The following is a 22,341-nucleotide window of genomic DNA, read 5'->3' on the forward strand; positions in this document are numbered from 1 at the left end:
ATTAATTTTTCATCTCCTTTTATGTATTTAATTGCTTCATCAATTTCTTCATATACACACTCTACCTCATCATCATCATGGGCGCTTGTAGGCATATAGACATTAACAATCGTTGTCGCCTTAGGTTTCGATTTTATCCTTATTAAAATGATTCTATCGTTATGCATGTTGAAATAGTCTGCTCTCTTCCCTATCTTCTTGTTCATTACGAAACCTACTCCTGCCTGCCCATTATTTGAAACTGAGTTAATTATTCTAATATGCTACTAGTTTACTACAGAAATGGGCAATAGAGAATCTAAGATTAAAATCAGAAAATCTTCTTCTTTTTTTTAACAGACTGACACAGGAAAAACAAAACCTCACCCTTTTTGAAACAATTGTGTTGTGTGGAAATAGAAATCTTTATGATTTCTATCACACAAGGATCAGGTTGAGGTTCAGAACAGAACTTGTCCAGCCTACTCTACAATTTTGCACAACCAACATTCACAAAAGATGTAAATTTTTTTCAAAAATAACTGCATGTTATGTTGATTTTTATAGTTTGAAAATTTACTATTATAAGTTCAATGAGTTAAAATATACAAGGGCCACAACCTGACCAACTGGGATTTTCATGAAATTTGGTATTAATTAACTGTTGATAGTGATAAGAAAATACTGAATTTCAGATCTTTATCATAAACAGTTTCATTTTTAGAGACCTTCAAATCTGCTGAAAAATGGCAAATTTTGACTTGTGGCAGTAGTGTTAGATCATCCTGACTCCACAGGGGAAGACACCCTCCATGTGGCAGTTTTGGTCACCACACCACCCCCTCCATACCTAGCTAGTATGGGCTTTGCTGGAAGTCATCTTCAAACCTCGGCAAAAGACAGGTCCCATTGGTATACTACTATCACTAAGAATTCTCCAGAAAAGAAAACAAAACACATCTAAACTAAGTCTTAAACAAGAATGAATAACAAAAATAAGTAACTGAAATCCACTACCTACCCAAAAGGTCAAGAGTTGAGTTCAACATGCAATAACAAAGAAAATTAAAACAACAACAAACATAAAAACCATGAATACAAAACAACAAAAACAGAAAGCAGGAAAGCTCAAGCAGCACCCTAGACCCCCTCAGCAGTCTTTTTTTTGCCAAGTAGTTTATAAAGTTCTCCACTATGAACCATTCGGCCTGATTTTTCCTATTAACACGGAGATCTAACACCGACCCAATAATATTGAGCCAACAAATAGTCTCCATCCGCATCAACTCATACTTGGATAAATTTCTTATTTATTAAGGTAGAATGATAAACTTGGTTTCTTTAAAGCTTATTTGATGCTCTTTCATATAATATACAAGCCTATGTTTACATACATTATGATTTCAAGGTTCAGACCGACCGTTGAATTTCAGAAAAACACGTCTTCAATTTTTTAATAAAAAATATATGTTATTCATCATTATACTATGAAGCAGTTGAGAAAATTTTAAACTGGGACTGCTTTGGAATTAGGAGATAAAAAATAAAATGAGCATCAATGTTTTAGCAAAATTTACTTTTTTAAAATCTCTAATTAATTTTATAAAAAGATTGCAATGAATATTAATTAAGTCAAAATGAGGTTGAAAATCATTACATTTTATGCTTAAAAATGAAATTAACCTTTTTCCATCACAATGATCCGTCGTTGATTAGCACTCGGTGAAAATATGTTGGTATCTGATTGCCTCCCTTCATATTCTTATGCTACCCTCATGTGAAAAAAATTTCAAAAAATTACAGTATATTAAAGGAATTTAACAGATTGTGACAAAAAAAAACGGCTATGTTGCTATGTTTTTCTGCTACAATCTTTTTTTTTTTTTTTTTTTTTTTTGTATTTATTTGTTTGAGTATAATCTTGTTTTTTTTTGAGTGATTATTTTTTTTTTTAATTCTTTTTCTATAAGTTTAATTTTTTTTTTTGATTGAATTTCTTGTTTTTTATGTCTTTTGTATTTTACGATTGGATTATGTTACGATTAGTATTATGTTACGATTGGATATTTTTTATGCCTGTAACAACAAAAAAATTGAAACAGTACAGAAATTACGATAATTTAATTGCAGGATTTTTTTTGCGCATTTCTACCGCGTTTTTTATTAGCAAATTTTTGTTTTTTGTTTTGTCTTTATGAAACATAGTTTGCTGATTTTAAAAATAATACTTTCAAGTAAATCGGTTTGAAATTGGGTAAAATATGATAAAAACCTGTGTCATAATTCACATATGTTAGTATAAATGAAAGTAGATTCAGAAAACTACGTTTTATAAAAATTCCCACCACTTAAAAGGCTATTCAGATCGACAAAAAACAATTTTTACTGTATACTGTTATTCATTACGAATCGTTATGTGTTTCATATTTACTGATATCTTTTGTCAGAAAAGATATTTTAGACCTCAAGTAAAAGTGACGTATTTATGACCACAAATTCCTTTTTTTTTGTTTGTGCCGTATAACATAATTTATTATGTCTTTCAATACATCGATATGTTGCTAATATAATAAGCTATTTTTGTAAATAATAAATAAATCCGTAACCCTCATAGCAATTATAATACACAAGTCACACACACAAGCACATTTCTGAGAAAAAAATGGTCATATTCTTTCTAGTCTAAATAAAACATTTTACATCGTATAAACCTCATTCAAATTGTGCAATAAAACTGATTCCTTTGTGAATACAAAACAAAATAACAGACTTAGATGCCATATAAAATGATTTTGTAACAGCGTTTTAAAACTGACGCTGCGTACATAGCCAGTTTAATGGCTACATGATCTGAAAACGTAAAGTTGATAACTTTTAGGTAAAATAATAAAACCCACCGGGTTGGTCTAGTGGTTAACGCGTCTTCCCTAATCAACTGATTTGGAAGTCGAGAGTTACAGCGTTCAAGTCCTAATAAAGCCAGTTATTTTTACATGGATTTGAATACTGGATCGTGGATACCGGTGTTCTTTGGTGGTTGGGTTTCAATTAACCACACATCTCAGGAATGGTCGAACTGAGAATGTACAAGACTACACTTCATTTACACTCATACATATCATCCTCATTCATCCTCTGAAGAATTATCTAGACGGTAGTTACCGGAGGCTGAACAGAAAAAATAAAGAAAGAAAAGGTAAAATAAAAAATCTAATATTTTTTACATAATCTAAAAAACCCAAGTGTAAAGCATAAATATGTATAAAATATAATTCTCAAGACTCAATACAAGAGTCTACAATAATATAAATAATAATTGAAAGACACACATAACACTGATGAACATAATTTTTGTTTCCTAACACGCAATACATGATTTTAATCTGTTTTTTGATGCTAAAAATGAATATGAACTCAGAATCTTTCTATCACCCACCATTTTTCAAAATTTTTTTAATTTTAATTAAAGGATTTTTTCATTTTTCAACTTTTAGTTAGCATTTTAAGCTCTTTTATTGTATTTTGTTAGCTCATTTTTTATTGTTTAACTTTGTTAAGATAATTTGTAAGCTACAAAAAAACAATACTAGACAAAGAATTAAATCATATCAGTCACATATTTTGACATCATATCTAATATTGACGAGTAAGCTCTCATGGACAAGATTAATCATGTCTGTGCAGGTCAAAATATGTAGCTGAAAACACAGTTGTGTTGTCTGTATTAAACACTGGATTTAGGAATTAATTAATTTTGTGCAGTCTTAAGTTTGTTAACAGTGCAGTTCATAATGCCTCAAAATTGTGTAAATGATGGACCTTTTGTTATGTATGTGGTGAGTTTATCGTAAAATCAAATACAAAAAAACATTATACCTTTAAGTAAAAAAACATATCATTTGTACTTTCAATCTAAAATTGGTGATCAGGATAAGATGTGGGCTCCTCATAGTATGCACTAATTGTTCTGTATATTTAAGAGGATGGCTGAATGGCATATGGGAGGCGTTGCCATTTGGTGTTCTATGGTTTGGCATGAACCAAAGGATCATGAAACTGATTGTTACTGTTTAACAATTGTCTGGAATTTCTAAAAAATCTAAACATATTGTAAATATCCTTCACTGCAATCTGCAATCAGGCCTGTTCTCACAGTGAAATTATTCCAGTTCCTGAACCACTTGTGAATGTATGTTTCGAAAGCAGCGATGAAGAATCAGGTAGTACTGAAGAAGACAACAATGATAATGATTTTGATTTTGAATTACCATCTAATAAGCCAAATCTTATATCACAAAGTGAATTAAATGACTTGGTTAGGGGTTTAAATTTATCAAAAAGTCAAGCTGAACTGTTAGGATCAAGACTGCAAGGTTGAAATTTACTACAAAAATACAAAAATTTCAGGCTTTCAAAGTCGACAAAAGAACTCTCTCAGTACTTTATTAATGAAAATAATTTGGTTTACTGCACAAATATTGATGAACTTACGTTGCACTTAGAAAAAATTTGTAAACCTGAGGACTGGTGCCTTTTCATAGATTTGTCCAAGTATAGTTTAAAGATGGTTCTACTACATAATGTTAACAAATATCCTTCGATACCAATCGCTTATGGTATTAATTTGAAAGAGACATACAATGTGATGAAAGACGTTCTTGAAAAAATAAATTATAAAAAAACATAGCTGGAACATATGTGGTGATTTGAAAGTTATAGCTATTTTGTTAAGCATGCAGTTAGGCTATACTAAGTATATATGTTTTCTTTGCGAATGGGACAGCCAATGTGGTGATTTTTAAGTTATAGCTATTTTGTTAGGCATGCAGTTAGGCTATACTAAGTATATATGTTTTCTTTGCAAATGGGACAGCCAAGCTAGGGATAAACATTATGTTACCAAAGAGTGGAAGAAACAAGACAACTTAACTCCAAATGGGAAAAATATTATTCATGAGTCCTTAGTTGAACCAAAAAAAAAATGTTTACCCTCTATCCATATCAAGCTAGGACTAATGAAAAATTTTGTAAAAGCAATGAAGAAGGATAGTCCTGGATTTTTGTACATCAGGCAGAAATTTCTGAATGTAAGTCAAGGAAAAATTAAAACTGTCGGTCCTCAAATAAGAGATTTAGTCAAAGATGATGTATTTAACTCAATGTTAAATAATGTAGAACATGCAGCTTGGGCTTCATTTAAAGACATTTGCAAAAATTTTGTCAGTAAACAAAAATCTCACACTACCATGAAAAAATAAAACTGAACTGTTAGGATCAAGACTGCAAGGACTGCAGTGGAAGTTGTTAATCAACTTCTTACTTCATACAGAGCTATTCATACAAAGCTATGTAATATGTCTATGAAAATACATTTCCTCCATTCACATCTGGATTTTTCCCCGCACAACCTCGAAGACGAGTGACTAACACAATGTACATTTCCACCATGACATTTCAGTGATGGAAAGCCGCTACAAAGGGAAATGAAGTACTAGTCAATTAAACATGCTAACAATGGAAAACATGCTAGCAGATTACTGTTGGATATTAATTTGGGATGTGTCTGAGACTATTTATAATAGAAAAGCATCAGCGAAATTATTCTAACACAGGTATAGCCATGCAAAATTATAAATTTTACAGATTTTAACTATATTTTTCCTTAATTTTTTTGAAGCATAATTTATTTAAAACTAAGAGTGGTAGAAAAATTGTATTTACAGATCTGTAATGTACGCAATAAAGCAATTCAAGAAATGGTATCATACTTAGTGAAAAAATTTTTTTTTTGTTATCAGTGTAATATATAGTAATGCATGTCATTAAATAATTACAAGTATGGAATTTAGGATTTGGACATTTTGATCACCTTAAAATCTTGCATAATACACAAAATGTAAGACAAATCAATAAAAATTTCAAATTATAGTTTTATGCATTTTTAAATTAACTGTTTCATTCCAGTAGCTGTTATTTTAAATAAATATTTTATTTGTATTAATTTTAACAATAGTCTGGTAAAATACATCAACACTTATGTATTGATTAAAGCTAATGTACTGATTAATTTTTCAAAGTAATGTTTCTTAATAAAAATAACTTTTTATAATGATTTCATAAATGTAATCTGATATTTTCATTGGCTCTCAATTATTGCTACTTAAAAATTATACCAATAACATTAGTATTAAGTTAATACTAATAATGTGCTTATTTGCTTATTATGAAATGTGCTTATTTGAAATACCTGATTATTTTTCTATAAGTTTTTCATTTGCCTGAGTAGTTTCATTTTCAGATAATGTACATGTACATCCAGTAGCAATTTTCAGATTAACTTTTATACTTCCTGTCAAGGTAATATTAGAATATCATTATGTGCTGGAAAAACATAAGAAGGAGATTGACTTTAAAGATGAAGAAAACTTACTTCCACTTCTGTCGATTCGTTTGTAAATAATAAACAAGCCAACCACCAAGAACCATTATAAATGCACATGACAAAACCTTTTATATCAGAAATTTCAAGAAAACCAACTTCTGTTCACGCAAAACTTTATGTTGTTCATATTCTTCATTTTCGGAAATAATTTTTGTTTTAAGTTATCCTTTCCTGACTGGTAAACAGTACGCAACTTTTGAGTACCTGGGATCACCACCGCTTTTGCTAAATGAGGTGCTAAATACTTTTCTTCTTTCTGAAATTCTTCATTTGAAACAAATATGAAATTCATATTTTTAATATTTGACCGAGCCCAATCATAAAGCTGAGCGACTGTTTTTATTTGATATTGGCATGGACGTTGTAAACATGTTTTTGATGCTAATCTTTTAAGAGTACCAACAAGACCATTACATGCACTCTTGCCATGTGATGTGGCAAAGAAGTGCCATTCCGCCTCAGCAACAAAGTCATCCTTATGATATGTTAAATTCATAAAAAATTTTACGATTTTTATATTGTGCTGCTGAGCCGTCTGAGAAGTAAATTAGTTTATTCAAAATACTAACTTTTCTTTTAAAAACTGAATTAGTTGTTTCTGAAAAAGGTGAACTGATATTGTGTCATGCTTGACAGTCAGAAATAACAACTAAATTATCATTAAAAGCAAATTCTTGGCAAAGCAAATTCTTATTTATAATAAATAGTGAAAGGATGAATCGTAGCCTGCTGATGATTCCAGTGAAACCCTTGGGCTTCACCTTATAGCACAAATGTATCATTTTCAGCAGTCATATAATGTGATAAAGATTCTGGGTTCAATTACAGTTTTAAAATTTTTTAAGAAGTTTGACTGCTAAGAAACAATGAATGAATGGCAAATGAGAATCGATAATTCTTCAATAAACATCTCAATAAAATATTATGTGTTCTTCTTTATTGCTTCTAAACTTGAACAACCAGTTGAAATCCATTCTTTAAAAGTTATTTTGTCCAGAGAATTTTCGACAAATACTGAATCTAACATGTTTTTAAAATTGTCAGAATCCGGACAATTCTTACACTCACCAAGATAACAAATTTCTTGAGGTGGATTACAAATAATTTGCGCCACACATTGTTTATAAGAAGTTTAATGATTGCTGCACCCTTTTGTTAAATAATTTAATTTGCATCCTTCAAACATTAATTTCAAGTTCTGATAGATAACACCCACAACACACTATAAGTTCCACTGCAACCTTTTTTTTTTACTGTAGAGGTGGAGGAACTCCATTTACAGGTGCCAAAGCAGTGTTAGACTTGGTAACAGGTTCCACAAGATGATATTAGGTGCGTATTTATTCCTGCACATTACCGACTAAACCTCCACCCCTAACTACACCCTTCCTGGTACAGTTGTGTGCATTTTATCTGGAAGGGGATATAATATGCCCCCCCCTACACACACACACACAAAATCACATCACAGACAATTCCTCAACAATACACACACACTCATAAACAGTCACCGACATATAACATACTTACCATATACCACTTACCACAAAAGCAAAGGTGGAAAACCCAATTTTAATACCTTGATGCTTTAAAATAAGTCCAAGTTTATCATTCTATCTTAATAAATAGCAAAGTAATGTCGACCTAATACTATTGCTGTAAGTCCAAATTTCCCAATTTCCAGCAAATCTGAAGGGCTCTAAAAACAAAACGGTTAATGATAGAGATCTGAAATTCAGTATTTCCCCATAACTTTATCAACAGTTAATTCATACCAAATTTCATGAAAATTCCAGTTAGTCGGGTTGTGAATCCACCTTGTTGATTTGACATGGAATGACCACAATACTAAACCAGTTATTTTATTTCCAATAATTATTTTATTATCTTTAACTAGCTAACTTACCTTTAAGCTGTTTAGCTATCTGCAATCTTGCTCCAAATCTTGTAACACCATAGACAGTGGTCATTACAGTTTGTTTGATTACTTTTCTCTGTATGAAGCCATCTAACTCTTGTGCAACTTTTATACCTTTCGCAGCATCAGCAGCTCTCGCTTCTTCAACCTACAAAATTATTTATATGTTGTAAAATATTACTTCAGTAACAGAATTTAAATTGTTAAGACAATCCAAATCAATTTTTTTATCACTTTTCTTGTTAAATACCATCCTTAAGATTAATATATATTTTTCGACATGAATAAAACCTTTTGTCATGTTACCTTGCTTTCCTCTTACTGTAAATCTACACCCAGAATTATTTAAGACCTTACAATTGAGATGTTATATCATACAATTAAATTTTCTCAAAGCACTGAACATTTCAGTGAAACGATAATCTTTTAACATACCAACTGCTTATCTTTAAGTCAATTTTATTTTCATATAAATAGTAGCTAACTTAAAAATTCACTAAGGTTTTACATCTGTTCAAGTAGTTTTCAAACAAAAATAAATAATTAAAAAAAAATAACAAAACTGCTTTTACAAAATAAATTGCCTTTTAGTCAATCTTGATCATGTGTCTACTTAATCTGTGCAAGTTCTCATTGCATTCTTTACACATTTGTACTATTTATGTGTATGTTCAAGATGAATAAAACAGAGAATGCTATAATGTGTGAAGAGAGATCTGTGATTCAATTTTTTTAATCCAGAAATACATACAACTTTGTGATATTCACAGTTAAATCAAGGATGTCTGGGGAGATTTGATGAATGAATCATCAATATGATGAGGGTTCAAAATTTTAATGCAAGGAGGGTTAATGTCTATCTGTCATTACAGATGATTTGCTGTGTTACTTTGAAGAATTCATCAGATTATCATGTTATCTTGATGAAAAGAGTGAAATTTTAATTAATGATTCAGGTATTAAAAGCCTTCCGGGAATCAGAGTATGCAGTTATTTCTTCAGTGATATTCATAACAATAGCTTTGAACATTGTATCCTGTTCGGTATGAGGATAAGAAAACATGGCTTCATTTGTCTGCCATATCCCTGAAAATCTACTAATGAGATTCTTAGGAATAAATTGAATTTACCTAATACATTTAATATAAAAAATGGTTATAAATTAGTAAATAAATTAAAAATTTTAAATATAAACAAAGATCTAGAATGGTTAGTTCATAGTTCTTGATTAATTCAATTCATAAGTAACATATAATCTAGCATCCCTATAGGTCACACCACAAAAATAAAAAATAAATTAAAAAGGAATCAATAAGATCTAATATTTATTAAAGGTATCAACCCTATTTATGTCAACAAAACTATTTTAAAATTAATAACAAGTATTATACAAAAAAACATTCCTTACCTATGGAATTTCCACTATCAGCAATTATATGAGAAATGTATTTACAGGATTTTGAGAGTAAATTAGTGCATAGTATCACTCGTAAACATAAAGTTTTATTTAATATGGACACAGTATACTGATGATGTTCTCAGTATATAAAACGCATTAATAAACATGAACATCTAATAATATTAAACAAATTAAATTCTTATAATAAAAAATTCACATTTGAAAGAGATAATAACAGAATGTTAAATTATTTAGATGTCAATATCAAAATAAACAAGGTCAACCAAATTGAATCATCAGAACAGAGAAAGCCAACAACTATTAATAAAAAATAAAAAAATTCATAAACAATCAAATCACCCTTGCTGTACTAAAATTAACATTTATACAAATATGATTAATAGAGCAATCAAATACACACATTCACAAAGAAAAGTTAAATAATGAAATAAACATCATAAAACGTATAGCAGTTGAAAATAGATATGAAACTGTGTTAATTAATAATACTTATAAAAAACAATTATCAAAACACAGTTACAAAATAAATACCTTACAACCAATATATAATACCACTAAAACATTATTACAAATTACAATAAAGAAATAAACAACCAATATATAATACCACTAAAACTAAAGAACTACCACTAAAGAAATATTTATTTCTTTATTGTAATTTGTAATAATGGTGGTGGTGTAATAATGCTGGTTTAAATAAACCAGCATACAAACCTAATAACCATATAATAAAATATTTAAAAAACAAAAATAATAAAATAACAACTTGTGTGGAATTTATAAAATTATATGTAATGATTATGATGGTATTTATATATGAAAAACAAATAAATCCTTTAAAGCTAAAGTTCTTGAACATTATAGAAATTACAAGAAATAAATTAGATTTATCTATTACGGCAGACCATCTACTAGACAATAAACATTCTATTTCTGATATTAAAACAAATTTAGACATAAAGATGACATAAAATGAAATGTATTAGAAAAATATTACATACACAAATAAAACAAACAAAATTTCAGTTTGATAAACTATCAGACAGTGTTTGAAGTGCAAACACTGTTTTATAAAAATTGCAACAGATAGCAGCACTCATATATGAGAGCGGTTCGGAAAGTTCACAGCCTAAGAAAGAAAACATAAAATTTCTTACCAATTTTTTGTTTATTTTTCTACATAGTCACCTTTTAAACTAATACACTTAGTCCATCACTTTTTCAGCTTATTTATTCCTTCAGTAAAATACAATTTTTCAAGCTCTGCAAAATAGGCGTCTGTCTCACCTATGGCAAATCTTCACCCACCAAACCATTTTTTCAAATTCAGGAACAAGAAGTAATAAGAGCTAAATCTCAGAGCTAAATCTGGTGAATATGATGCATGTGAAAGCAATTTGAAGCACAGTTCATCAATTTAGCAGCAAGAACAGAAGACGTGTGCACAGGGTGCATTGTTATGGTGAAAAAACACTTTTTTCTTGCTCAAATGTAGATGTTTAGTCTTAATAGCCTCCTTCCCCAACAATGCTATGTAATATTCTCTGGCGATTCTTTTTCCTGCTTTCAATGAGCACCACACCATGAACCTCCCAAAAAACTGAAACACTTTTTGCCTTCTTTGGAGCACTTCCACCAGTTTCGACCCACCTTGGACTGTTGCTTTGTCTCAGGGATGTAATAATGAATACACGTTTCATCAGCAGTAATGAAACATCGCAAAAATTCAGTTGAATTACAGTTGAACATGTCCAAACACTGTTGAGAAATGTTTGAGTGTGTTCTGGTCAACTGTTAACAAACACGGCACCCATTGCGCTGATAGCTTTTTCATACCCAAATGCTTGTGTAAGATGTTGTGAGTACGATCTACTGATTTTTGCAATCTCTGCACGCTCGTGTATCTTCAATCATCGATCTTTGCAATGTTTTCATCGGTTGTGGCGATTAAAGGGTGTCCTGAACACTCATCATCAAAGATGGAGGTTTGACAGTGTTTGAATTCAGCTGCAATTTTTATACTGTCGAAAGTGATGGAGAAGATTTATTTAATGTAGAATCTAACTCCTTTTTCTTATCTCTCAGGTTTTAAACCTTTTACAATGAAATATTTTATTACTGCTCAAATTTTGATTTTATCATTTTGCACAAAATAACAATCATCTACTACCTCTTAACCACAACAATTAAATAACTGAGAAGACATGTTGGAAACTGTTCAGTATGCCATCTAACAGAAATTACATTAACTACAAATCACCATTTGGATCTACTAGTGGTATATCTGTACCAAGCCACAAACTTTCCAAACAGCCCTCATAATAAATTAATACACAATTTTCATTACTTTCGTATTTTTACATGCAGTTTAATTGAATATTTCATTAATGACTGAAGATGCAGGATCCTGTAAAATTACGTTCATGAAAAATTAAGATAAGATATGTCTGTCTTATCACCTATATTCTGTAATAGGTGGTTTATTTAATAGAATTTATATATATATATATATATATATATATAAATATATAAAATATATTTGAACAAATTTTCTTCAAAAAAAGATAAAAGTATAGTTGTGACCATGTATAACTTTTTGAATGCTAAACTATTTCACTAAAGCATCTCTTAGTTTCTTCATAACATAAAACTAATATAACTATATTAAAACCAACACAACATGCATGGTCAACACAGCATTTAAAAATATTTTACCATAAATCACACTTCACAAAAAGTAAATAAAAAGCAACTTACAATTGTAGCAACACAACTGTAAACATCTTGAGGAGTTAATGATGGTGACAGATTCACACTAACTGCACCATCTTTATCACGACCAAGAGCAGCATAATGTTGAAGACCATTACAAGATCCATCCTGATGAATTGGAAAATGAGAAACATACTTAGCTGATCCTTCTGGGTGCTGGATAGCTGCCAAAATTTCCATACAACAAGCCAAAGTCTGCCATGGAGTCTCAGATTCAGACCACCACATTCGACCCTGGAAAATAAATTTTTTACAAGTAATTCATTAAAAGCCGATTACTACTTCAATATCATTTAATCAGATTCAATCATCTGTATAAGATGATAGGATTCACATTCATTTATAATAAATAGAAATTTCATTAAATTCCCAATATTGTACACCTGAACCTTCCCAACCATGGTCAGTACACATTTTTCAAAAATATCGCAAGGGGAAACTGCAGAAACAAAACATTAAATGTATCTAAAATAAATAATATATTCAAACATAACAATAATTAAAGTAAGAGAATAAAAAAAGAAAGGGTTAAATACATCATTATTATTCAATAAATATACATACATATGGCCACAATAAAAAACCAGTAGAGGGTTGCATAACTTTTTCGGCTTCACTCTTGATAGATTTTTATTAAGGGAATTTTTAACATTAATTTATTACGCAATATTTAGAGTACAAATGCGAAACAAAAATAAAAATGATTATATTAGTTCAGATTTGACCCCCTTGATCAAATAAGTTTTTATCTTAAAAATTATATAGTATTAAAAGTATAATTGAAAAAAAATTAAAAATCTTAGAAAGTCCAGATTTCCTACTTGACTAAATGATGTTTTTATAATGAAAATTATACTGTATTTAGAATATAACTGCCAAAGGAGAAAAAACAGAAAATAATCAAAATTTGAATCCCATATGACTCCCCTCGCTCAACAGGAGCTTCATAACTTTTTTAATAACAGCCACAACATGAATAAGATGTAGTACCAGAAATTAGAAAAAAAAACAATTTAATTCTTAAGTCACACACCCTCTTTTAAAAAGTTTCCATATCTTCAACATTAATGAATAGATTCAACTGGATTTTTAACCTTAAAAATTAAAATTTAAGAATGGATCCCTTCACTCCTGCTGTTTCTGGGCTTAAAAGTTTATTTATTGGAATAATTATTTTACTTCAATAAGTCAGCCCTTTTGGGTAAAATGATAAACAATGCAAAAAAATCATATTATACTATAAAAAGAAAAGAAAGGGGATACTCTGATGCCTCCTTGACAGTGGGGTCAAAAATCAGGCTGAAACTGATACATTTACATATATGTAGCCAGATATTTGTGTCAAATTCAAACATTTTGGTTAACCAATATTCCAGATAGGAGTTTTTCAAAACTGTTTAGAAATATCAAAAAATAAAAACCTGTGATTACCCCTCCCCTTTTTTAATTTTGTCAAAAATTTAATGCCATCAACGCACACTATAAATAGACTTATTTTTAGCCATTCTCAAAGTATTTACACTGAGCCAGTCTGGAAATATTAATCAAAATATAGTCAACACAAATGTGTATGTACATAATTTTCCTGAAATTTCTGCAATCTTTTTGTTATTCTTTGACTATGGGGGCTTGAAACACTGACATTGAAAAAACTCCAATACATAAAATTTTGTTAATCACTATAGTTTCCCTTAGTAGCTCTGTTGCTGAGGCAGCAATAGAGTTATGACTGAAAACTGTAAAAATTAAAATATAAAGAGCATGGCAAAAAATATAACTAGACTTTGCTTAGATTTTATAGCTAAACATTTATAGTAATACTTAGGTGTTTTTGATAAACTGTTATTTTTTTTCTCATCAAACATATAAAATGAATAACTCCAAAAGGTGTTACAACCAAAATTGAATTAGTATTACACATTAGATTAAAATAAAATCTTAAAAATAAAAAATTGCTTAACTATAACAAATATATTTCAATTACTTTATTATTATTAATTAAATAACAAAAAACCTTTTTCTGGTTCCATGAAGCTACATTACCCAATAAAATGTAACATTCATTTATTAACATTTAATAATAAACCTTGTTTTTATTTAAAAACACATATTGTTTATTATTGTTCGTTTGCATTCTCTGTAAATAACTGAATATATGACATGATTTCTTTTCTGCAAAAGTTACAATAAAAACTAAGGCAAAAAATGAATATTGATAAAACATATTACCTTACAGTACTAGCAAAAAAGGTTAAGTGACAATCTTCTGTTCAAATATTAAAGAAAGTAAAATATTTAATAATACAATGACAAAGTGAACAATATTTCCTTGAGATTCGTATATCAAAATACACCAAGCACATCATATTAGATATAATTAAAAATTGTCTCTGTTATTAACAAACAATTACCATTTTGATAAAAAAAAATCAATAATATTGACTACTAGATGGTGAAGTGTGTCCAATACATGGTAACTCATTCCAAACTTCATACTGAAAAGTATTATCACTTATTTTTAAAATATTGAACTAACTTCAATAAATTCAATGAATGGAAGGTAGGAAAAATAATCATCATTAGAGGCTGAACAACTATTTTAAGGAACTTAACTACAAACAATTTTATTTGTGCAAGTTAACTAGAACCATTTTATTTGTGACCAGGCTTCACAGTTTTCTCTTTCTGTTAAACGTATAAAACAAACTGAGTGAGCAAAATGAGTTTTCAGAGATCTGCCAAGAAACATGTGTTTTACAACTGCCACTGATAACATGAGTGTAAAAACTTTATTGCCTACTAATTATTGGTTATATTGCACCAGCATCAATCACCTTAACAGCTCAACAGCCTGTGTGTACAACAGAACTCAACACAGTTAACAATTCAGAACATTTCATAATCCCATAACATAGGCTTACAGGTAAACTGTTGAAAGACTGTGGGGATTAATGAAAACTAAATTTGACATGAAAAACTGTGGTTGACAACTAATTGTGTGACAAGATAAAAAGCGTGAAAAGTTCTAAAAGATTTCTGCAACCTATTTTAAATGATTCTTGATAACACTGCACCCTATTGGCCAGACACATCTTAGTTATAGAGTTATAGATCTATAAGTAAAGTTATGAAAATTCAATTGTTACATTGTTTTCTTTAAATAAGTTGAACTGGAAAAATTATTATTGGAGGGAGGATAATATAAAAGAACCAAAATAGCTATAAGAAAAACAAATATAATCTAAAATACAAAAAAAATAGAAATTAACTGCACTATAGCAACAAACTATTCTGACTGCCAAAATATAACATTAAGTATTCCAAACATGCGAGCTCCAGCCAGGATCATTCAAAACAAATATCTTAAACCACACCAGTACAGATGTAGCTTGATGTAGTACCAATGCTCCCACATGTATCAGCATAGCAGTAAACAGATTAAGTTTGCAATGGGAAATTCTGATCGGTAAAAAATAACTTTAACAATAAGAGACTGTTTTCAATAAATAGTGATTATTCTCTTAACCATATGGATTAATGTCCTAATACATAACTGTAACATAATTTATCAAAAATAAAATACTGTAACAGATTTATGAATTTCAGAATTTTGTAATATCTAATTTAATTTTATAGAAAAATACTTAAAGAAAATAATTTTTTTATTCCTTACTGTTAATGGTTTTTCAGCAGAGTCAATGATATCATCCATAATCTCATTAGCGTATAAAAGCCTATCAATTACAGAATTTCTCTTTTTTACACCAGTAAGATTGATTAAATGGATCTGCAATAAATAAAAAATTTATAGAATAATAAACCAAAGAAAAAAAACACTTAAATACTTAAGAATAAATTAACACACTTTTAGAATGAATTACTTATCAAAAGGCTACCTCCTTATGTTTTATAAACTTTAAAATTCTTTCTTCTGTCAATTTCAGCAGCCTCTTCATTTGTACTCCCAGCTTCCTGTGCTTTACCGCACTTTTTACCTAATGTTGTTGTTTATATCATTCAAACCAACCTCAAACTTCATTCAAACTTGATTTGAAATTACCATAGCATGTACTCTGGTTGATGGGAGTATTTTCCTTTAATTCACCAGGTACAAGCTTATAACAATTACAGATCACATAAATAATTACGTCACCTGTACAGTAGCCTTTTCATTTCAATAAGAACATACCTGCCCTTCTGTCCAGTGTTTGATACATCAGTAACTTTCATACCATTTAAAACTGATTTTAGGTAGATTTCATAAGAAAGTTACCTATTGTAATAAGTACCATGATTTGACTTCCGGAAAATTCTGACATATCTTCGCAGACTCCAAAACCACGTCAGTTCAAAAGTTTATATATATATATATATATATATTTCACTTTCTTGTAGACACGATAACTGCCATAATTTTGTGCCAATCGCTTTCAAATTGATACATAAAATATAGCAACCCAAAATCTCGGTCAAGTTCGTTAATGAGAAAAATTGGACCATGAGGGTGGAAATGGGGGGAATTTTTTGAAAAAACAAAACATCGGTATAACTTTCTTATAGGTAAAATATTAAATTTGTTTAAAGTTCCTACTATTTTTTGGATAAGGGCCTAAAACTTATCTAAGTAAAGTTTTTTGATATCACCAACCATTTTCATCAACTGTTGATGAAAATATGAAATGTGATATGAAAAAAATGTGAAATGATATGAAAAAGTGGGGTTTCGAAGACAAAAAAATTATACCTCCCTTAATAGTAACAGTATCGAATCAGTTTAAAGTGGTTAATTCCTCTAGACATTACCCAAAACTTTTGTCTGAAACAATTTTTGATATGACTAACCCCTACAGCAAGGGATGATCAAAATGTTGCTGGAATTGTAAGAAGGAAAAAGCTGAGAAGCAACCACACTACCATGGAAATCAGTAAATATGTTTATATATGTTTACATATTTAATTTTACATATTTCTTTTAATTCCATTTTTTTAAATTCCTCATAGTTATTAAATTTATGAATTTTATTTAATTTGTTAGTAATGTTATTAAATAGTTTTCAATGATATAAATATATTGTTTACAAATGTTTTGTTTTTACTTTTTTTTATTTGTAAATATATGCGTATATTCAATATTGTCATTGCAGCACTACAATTATGATTTTACACATGTGTACTGAGTCACCTGATATGTTACAAAAGGATTGACACCATTCTTAATTGGTTGTTAAGTTTTTATCCTTCTTAGTATCCATTAATAATATTTAAGAAATTGACGCACAGCATGTGAGATTCATTCTATGATCAATTTCTTCAATCCAAGGAATAGTAAACTGAATGAAAATCGCCTTCAGATTTTGCAGTGTTTATACAAAAAATATAAGTGATTCTATGGTATAGAAATGGTTGTGAATGAAAGATACGATAACATGAATGATAACAAACAAAGGAGGCGGATCATTTTTGATTACCAATTTGGTTGTGCAATTGATTACAAAATTAAACAGAACTGGCGATTTACAATCACATCTCTTTCTGTTCACTTTCCAGAAATTTTACATTCACTTCTATACAAAATTGTGTCAAAGATTGAATTATTGGAAACTGTGTGTGGGTTTGTGACTAAAATTCCTATGGAAAATCATAGAATGAAACAGACTGCACTTTTGAATTTTTGATTCAGTACTAAGAATACCATGACAACTTCTTGAGCTATGTAGTTACTGGAAATGAGACATGAACATCATGATGTAATGCCTGAAACATAACAACAATTTATAGAATAGTGACATGCTTCATCACCCAGAAAAACAAAATGTTCAGATTTGATGTACAGTGTTTAGGGATAAAAAAAGGAATAATGCTTCTCAAATTCTTGCCTCAAAGCTATACAATCAACAGTAATAGTGATGTCAATTACCAGACTGGAAAATTCCACTTATGATTCAGAACAAGTGATGTGGCTTACTTATCCAGGGTATTGTGTTGAATCATGACAACACTCATTCACACACTGCCACATCAAGATCTTCAGCTGGCAACAGTTTAATCATCCCATATACAGTTTGGACAAAGCACCAAGTGAACATTACCTGATCTTATGTCTCAAAATCTGCCAAGAGTTCCACAACGATGACAGTAAAAAAAGTGGTTAATATGTAAAAGATGGTATCATTCTATAACAATGGGATACAACTTCTGGTGCTCCACTATAATGTACTTTAAGAATGGTAGGAACTATGTAGAAAAGTAGAGCAAGATTTGTACTTCTAAGAGCAATAAACATTATTCTTGATTATGTTATCCATATTTTTTAATAGCCCTTTGAAACTTACCTTCTGGATAATCTCTTATCCAAAGATAAGATTTATTTTCTTTCTGTAAATTTAATCATTATAAATGTTTTGTTTTTCTAATTATGTCACATTTATTGTTTATAATTTCATTGCATACAACGACAATAATAAAGCAGTAATATGTCAATAATAAAATAATGTTTTTGAATAAATGATTCTTACAATTGTATTTACAAATTAATGACACTAAATTTCTAACCTGTGGATTGGATTATCAGTACAAACACTAGATAATAAAATTTATTATTAAATATAAATTCTTCCCTATGAATCATGAGACCTTGCCGCTGGTGAGGGGGCTTGAGTGCTCAGTGATACAGAGTAGCTGGATCGAAGGTGCAACCTTATTGGAGAGGTATCTGTTGAGAGCCAGACTAAGGAATGATTCCTCAAAGAGGGCATCAACTCTTTCAGTAGTTGTTAAGGGCGTAAGTCATAATGACTTAAACGGCCATATCAACATCACTCAGTCCTCTGAGTACTGCACAGCTGAAAGCAATGGAAATCAACAGTTGCTTTTTTTTCCAAGAAAATGTAGCTCTCTGCATTTTCATATAGCAATGATGGAGGCACCTTCCTTGGTAAAATATTCCGGAGGTAAACTAGTCCCCCGTTTGGATCTCCGGGTGGGGACTACTAGGAAAATTAACAAATAACATTCTACGAGTCTGAGCGTGGAATGTTAGAAGTTTAATAAAGGTTGGTAGGTCAGAAAATTTAAAGAGGGAAATGGATAGGATAAATGTAGATGTGGTAGGAATTAGTGAGGTTTGGTGGGGAGAGGAAAACGACTTTTTGTCAGGTGATTTTAGAATAATTAACTCAGCTTCAAATAATGGGCAGGCAGGAGTAGGTTTCATAATGAACAAGAGGATAGGAAAGAGAGTAGAGTATTTCAAAATGCATAGCGATAGAATCATTGTATTAAGGATAAAATCAAAACCTAAACCGACAATGATTGTTAACGTCTATATGCCTACAAGCGCTCATGATGATGATGAGGTAGAGTGTGTATATGAAGAAATTGATGAAGCAATTAAACACATAAAAGGAGATGAAAATTTAATAATAGTTGGAGATTGGAATGCAAGCATTGGAAAGGCAAGGAAGGAAATATAGTGGGTGAATACGGGCTGGGCAAAAGGAATGAAAGAGGGGACTAACTTATAGAGTTTTGCACGAAGTATAATTTAGTAATTGCCAACACCCAGTTTAAAAATCATAATAGAAGAATATACACTTGGAAAAAGCCAGGCGATACTGCAAGGTATCAGATAGATTATATCATGGTTAAGAAAAGATTTAGAAATCAACTCGTCAACTGCAAAACTTACCCTGGAGCAGACATTGATAGCGACCATAATTTAGTGATAATGAAATGTAGATTGGGGTTTAAAAACCTGAAGAAAAGTGTCAGATGACTCGGTGGAATTTAAAGAAGCTTTAGGAAGAGGAAGGTTTTATCTTCCTCTTCCTAAGAGTAAAGAAGATTTTTGAGGAGGACATCGCAAGAAGTCTGAGTAAAAAAGAGATAAGGTTGAAAATGTAGAAGAGGAATGGAAGAATGTTAAAAAGGAAATTGTTAAATCAGCAGAAGTGAACTTAGGCGGAACAAAGAGAGCTGGTACAAAACCTTGGGTTTCAGACGATATATTGCAGCTGATGTATGAACGTAGAAAATATAAGAATCCTAGTGATGAAGAAAGTAAAAGAAACTATCGACAATTAAGAAATACTATAAACAGGAAGTGCAAACTAGCGAAAGAAGAGTGGATTAGAGAAAAGTGTTAAGAAGTGGAAAGAGAAATGAACATTGATAAAATAGACGGGGCATACAGGGAAATTAAGGAAAATTTTGGGGTACACAAATTAAAATCCAATAATGTGTTAAACAAAGATGGTACACCGATTTATAATAGAAAGGTAAAGTCCATAGGTGGGTGGAATATATTGAAGAGAAATGAATTAGAAAATGGTGTTACAGAGGAAGAAGAGGAAGTCGAAGAGGATGAAAGTGGAGAAAGAATACTGAGATCTGAACTTAAGAGAGCATTGAAAGATTTGAATGGCAGAAAGGCTCCTGGAATAGACGGAGCTGTAGAATTACTGCGCAGTGCAGGTGAGGAAGCAATTGATAGATTATACAAACTAGTGTGTAATATTTATGAAAAAGGGGAAGTTCCGTCAGACTTCAAAAAAAGTGTTACAGTCATGATACCAAAGAAAGCAGGAGCAAGTAAATGTGAAGAATGCAAAACAATTAGTTTTACTTCCCTATCCCCGTTACTTTTTAATTTTTACATGGAACTAGCTGTTAATGATGTTAAACAATTTAGATTCGGAGTAACAGTACAAGGTGAAACGATAAAGATGCTACGATTTGCTGATGATATAGTAATTCTAGCCGAGAGTAAAAAGGATTTAGAAGAAACAATGAACGGCATAGATGAAGTCCTACGTAAGAACTATAGTATGAAAATAAACAAGAACAAAACAAAAGTAATGAAATGTAGTAGAAATAACAAAGATGGACCACTGAATGTGAAAATAGGAGGAGAAAAGATTATGGAGGTAGAAGAATTTTGTTATTTGGGATGTAGAATTACTAAAGATGGACGAAGCAGGAGCGATATAAGTATATGTTTGGAGTGTCGCTTTATATGGAAGTGAAACTTGGACGATCGGAGTATCTGAGAAGAAAAGATTAGAAGCTTTTGAAATGCGGTGCTATAGGAGAATGTTAAACATCAGATGGGTGGATAAAGTGACAAATGAAGAGGTATTGCGGCAAATAGATGAAGAAAGAGGCATTTGGAAAAATATAGTTAAAAGAAGAGACAGACTTATAGGCCACATATTAAGGCATCCTGGAATAGTCACTTTAACATTGGAAGGACAGGTAGAAGGAAAAAATTGTGTAGGTAGGCCACGTTTAGAATATGTAAAACAAATTGTTCAGGATGTAGGATGTAGAGGGTATACCGAAATGAAACGACTAGCACTAGATAAGGAATCTTGAAGAGCTGCATCAAACCAGTCAAATAACTAAAGACAAAAAAAAAAATTATTTATTCTACTGAATTATTTATTCTAATTATATCATAGTTTTCTTTACATTTTCTTTTTTAGTATGTCTAGAAATGTTAATATATTTAATCTAAATTCTAAGATACAATTTCTGTTTATAATTACCTTTAACCAATCTAATCCTGTTTCCCCGAGAGGTTTCCCTTTGGCAAAGCATAACAAAGATCGAGCCAAATCTGAACCTAAATGATTCAGATGTGGTGGACAAGGATACACACGTCCTCTGAAATCCATATTATGAGGTAACCAAAAAATACCATCTCGAAACTGCAACCAACATAGATAAACATAAGTATTTTTTTATAAAAGCGATAAAGCAACGTATATATAAAGAATTATAATTAGTAGAATATAAAAACATTATATAACA

The 22,341-nt window shown here is 30.3% G+C and overlaps 1 protein-coding gene across 1 annotated transcript in view; it reads right to left on the reverse strand.

The window, feature by feature from the left end:
- PolrMT (mitochondrial RNA polymerase) overlaps positions 1-22,341 on the reverse strand; it is a 106,150-nt gene that overhangs the window by 20,354 nt on the left and 63,455 nt on the right. Inside the window, exons 17-20 of the mRNA XM_075353653.1 lie at positions 22,077-22,238; positions 16,205-16,318; positions 12,517-12,765; positions 8,328-8,487 (exon numbers count right to left, since the gene is read on the reverse strand). Coding sequence (XP_075209768.1) covers positions 8,328-8,487; positions 12,517-12,765; positions 16,205-16,318; positions 22,077-22,238 — 685 coding nt within the window. The remainder of the gene's footprint in view (positions 1-8,327; positions 8,488-12,516; positions 12,766-16,204; positions 16,319-22,076; positions 22,239-22,341) is intronic.

Source organism: Lycorma delicatula, chromosome 1 (genome assembly GCF_047948215.1).
Source record: "Lycorma delicatula isolate Av1 chromosome 1, ASM4794821v1, whole genome shotgun sequence".
NCBI lineage: Eukaryota > Metazoa > Arthropoda > Insecta > Hemiptera > Fulgoridae > Lycorma > Lycorma delicatula.